The sequence below is a fragment of the Zingiber officinale genome, chromosome 3A (assembly GCF_018446385.1).
Source record: "Zingiber officinale cultivar Zhangliang chromosome 3A, Zo_v1.1, whole genome shotgun sequence".
Lineage (NCBI taxonomy): Eukaryota > Viridiplantae > Streptophyta > Magnoliopsida > Zingiberales > Zingiberaceae > Zingiber > Zingiber officinale.
Window position 1 is genome coordinate 153720725 of NC_055990.1, and position 2178 is coordinate 153722902.

The 2178-nt window shown below is 37.5% G+C and overlaps 1 protein-coding gene across 1 annotated transcript; it reads left to right on the forward strand.

Annotated features, from left to right (window-relative positions):
- The first annotated feature begins 217 nt into the window (after positions 1 to 217).
- Positions 218 to 1794, forward strand: LOC122054144 (transcription factor MYB8-like). Its single transcript, XM_042615967.1, has 3 exons — positions 218 to 628; positions 715 to 844; positions 948 to 1794. The coding sequence occupies exons 1-3, from the start codon at positions 493 to 495 to the stop codon at positions 1606 to 1608; spliced, it is 927 nt and encodes a 308-aa protein (XP_042471901.1). The 5' UTR covers positions 218 to 492; the 3' UTR covers positions 1609 to 1794.
- Positions 1795 to 2178: the final 384 nt, after the last annotated feature.

The following is a 2178-nucleotide window of genomic DNA, read 5'->3' on the forward strand; positions in this document are numbered from 1 at the left end:
ATCACCAAGCACAACCTATAGAAAGGCGTTTATGAGTTCTTAGCTAGCTAGGTCCACAGCCTATAAACTAATTAAGACAACAGGACGTATCCACCCAACTTGATCTCAGTTGATCCCTCCCTACTACAATTATATGCATTATTAATGTTGCCATTTAATTAATTAATTAATTTTTTTCCCAATCCATCCTTTTTTTTTATGTTGCATTTCAGCTTAGAATATGTATATATATTCTTTCTTCTATCAGGTCGTTTTAGTATTTCATCCACAGCCATGAACGTATAGATGAAATACATTGATTTGCTTTGACTTGTTGTGAGACTCGACTCTATAATATCTCTCTTTTTTCTTTCCCTTTTTCTCTCTCTCTTTCTTCCCTGAAAAGTTTCTCCACCATCATCACTTCCTTTTCATTCTTCTGATCTGTCCTATATGATCCTGGACTTGTGTATTTGAGACAACAAGAAGAAGAAGAAGGAGGTGGTTGTTCCAATGGGGAGAGCTCCTTGCTGTGACAAGGCCAGCGTGAAGAAGGGCCCTTGGTCTCCTGAAGAGGATGCCAAACTCAAGGACTTCATAGACAAGTATGGCACTGGTGGGAACTGGATTGCTCTGCCTCAGAAAGCAGGTCAAATTCTGAATTTTTTCCCCTCTGTTTTTGTTCCTACAAAATAGATAATTCTGTAATATTGTGTGTGTGTGTATTTCATGCAGGATTGAATAGATGTGGGAAGAGTTGCAGACTGAGATGGCTCAATTACCTGAGACCAGACATCAAACATGGAGAGTTCTCAGATGAGGAAGATCGAATCATATGCAGCTTCTTCTCTTCTATTGGAAGCAGGTATGCATGTATGTATGTATGTCTATCAGTAGAACTAGTTAATTAATTAATCTTATTAATTTCTGAATTAGTTAATCATGTTGTGAATTGTCGAACCAAGCAGATGGTCCATCATTGCCTCCCATCTCCCTGGTAGAACTGACAACGATATCAAGAATTACTGGAACACCAAGCTGAAGAAGAAATTTTTAGGTCTTGTGTCCATCAACTCCCATTTGATCAAACCGCCGCCGCCGCCGCCGCATCATCATCATCAGCCTTACTTCTCATCATCATCATCGTCTTCATCGCGCCAAGAAGTAGCACTCCCTGGAATAATCTCTCATGACATGAGTGCTCTCAATTTCGCATCGACTTCTATGACCACCATGACTACTGGTCACCTTCAAGTTCCATACCATTATCAACCTCATCAGATGGAAAACAGCAATTTCATGATAAATTTTGGCAATTCTGATCCCAGCTGCAGCTCATCAGGTGGAAGTTGCACTCCCATCAGCTATGGAAGGAGAGATCTGCAGTTCGAGCAGTATGAGTTTTGCGATAGAAGAGGATTCGAAGGAGATGATAGCATTCTGACAAACATAGAGAACTATAATCTCTACGGCGGTGGTCTTGAAGATAACAGCAGTTTGCTACTTGGAGGAAGAGGAGGAGAGGCTAAGCCAGAGAATACTACAAATTATGATGAGGAGATCAAGCATTTGCTGAGTTCCAATTCCGGGTGCAATATTTTTGGTAACAACAATTACTCTCTTGATTAATTAGTCAACTCATATTGATTTACAAGATAATCTATGGAAAATTTAATTATTTGCTGTAACATGTGTATTTAACTCAGAATTCAGTCTTTCTTCTCTATTTTGTTTATTTTATTTTTGGTGTGTAAATTTCTTTTCTTGTCTTTACGTTGCCACAGGCTTCTTTTAATGCGTATGTGCATGCCCTTGTTAATGATATATAAGACTGTGTCTTAAGAGAATTTATTCATATGTGAAAAAGAAATAAAATAGAAAAACTGGTTGCATTTTGCATATACGTATACATATATTCTGTGTTGTTGTTGTTTGGTTCTTTAATTGTTGATTAATTAATGATGTGGCCAGCTGGCTGTATGTTATTTACTTGAGTCTTGGATTAATTAGTTTGCTCTGCCACATGTACTTATTAATCAAAGGGGGTTGTGTATGGTGTCTTATTTGCATAAAGATATCATTTTATAGCTAGTTTGACAGTGAGGAATTGAGTACTTTAGATTCTTGTATGGTAGAAAAGTTTAATACAACGTATCTAAGTCTACTTTATTTTTTTTGTTAACTCAGATATCCTTGGTG

Bases quoted from the DNA above. Each gene is read 5' to 3' on its own strand.
- LOC122054144 (XM_042615967.1), top strand. From the start codon at position 493: ATGGGGAGAGCTCCTTGCTGTGACAAGGCCAGCGTGAAGAAGGGCCCT. The intron at 629-714 runs GTCAAATTCTGA...TATTTCATGCAG, and splicing joins TGCTCTGCCTCAGAAAGCAG to GATTGAATAGATGTGGGAAG. The intron at 845-947 runs GTATGCATGTAT...CGAACCAAGCAG, and splicing joins TTCTCTTCTATTGGAAGCAG to ATGGTCCATCATTGCCTCCC.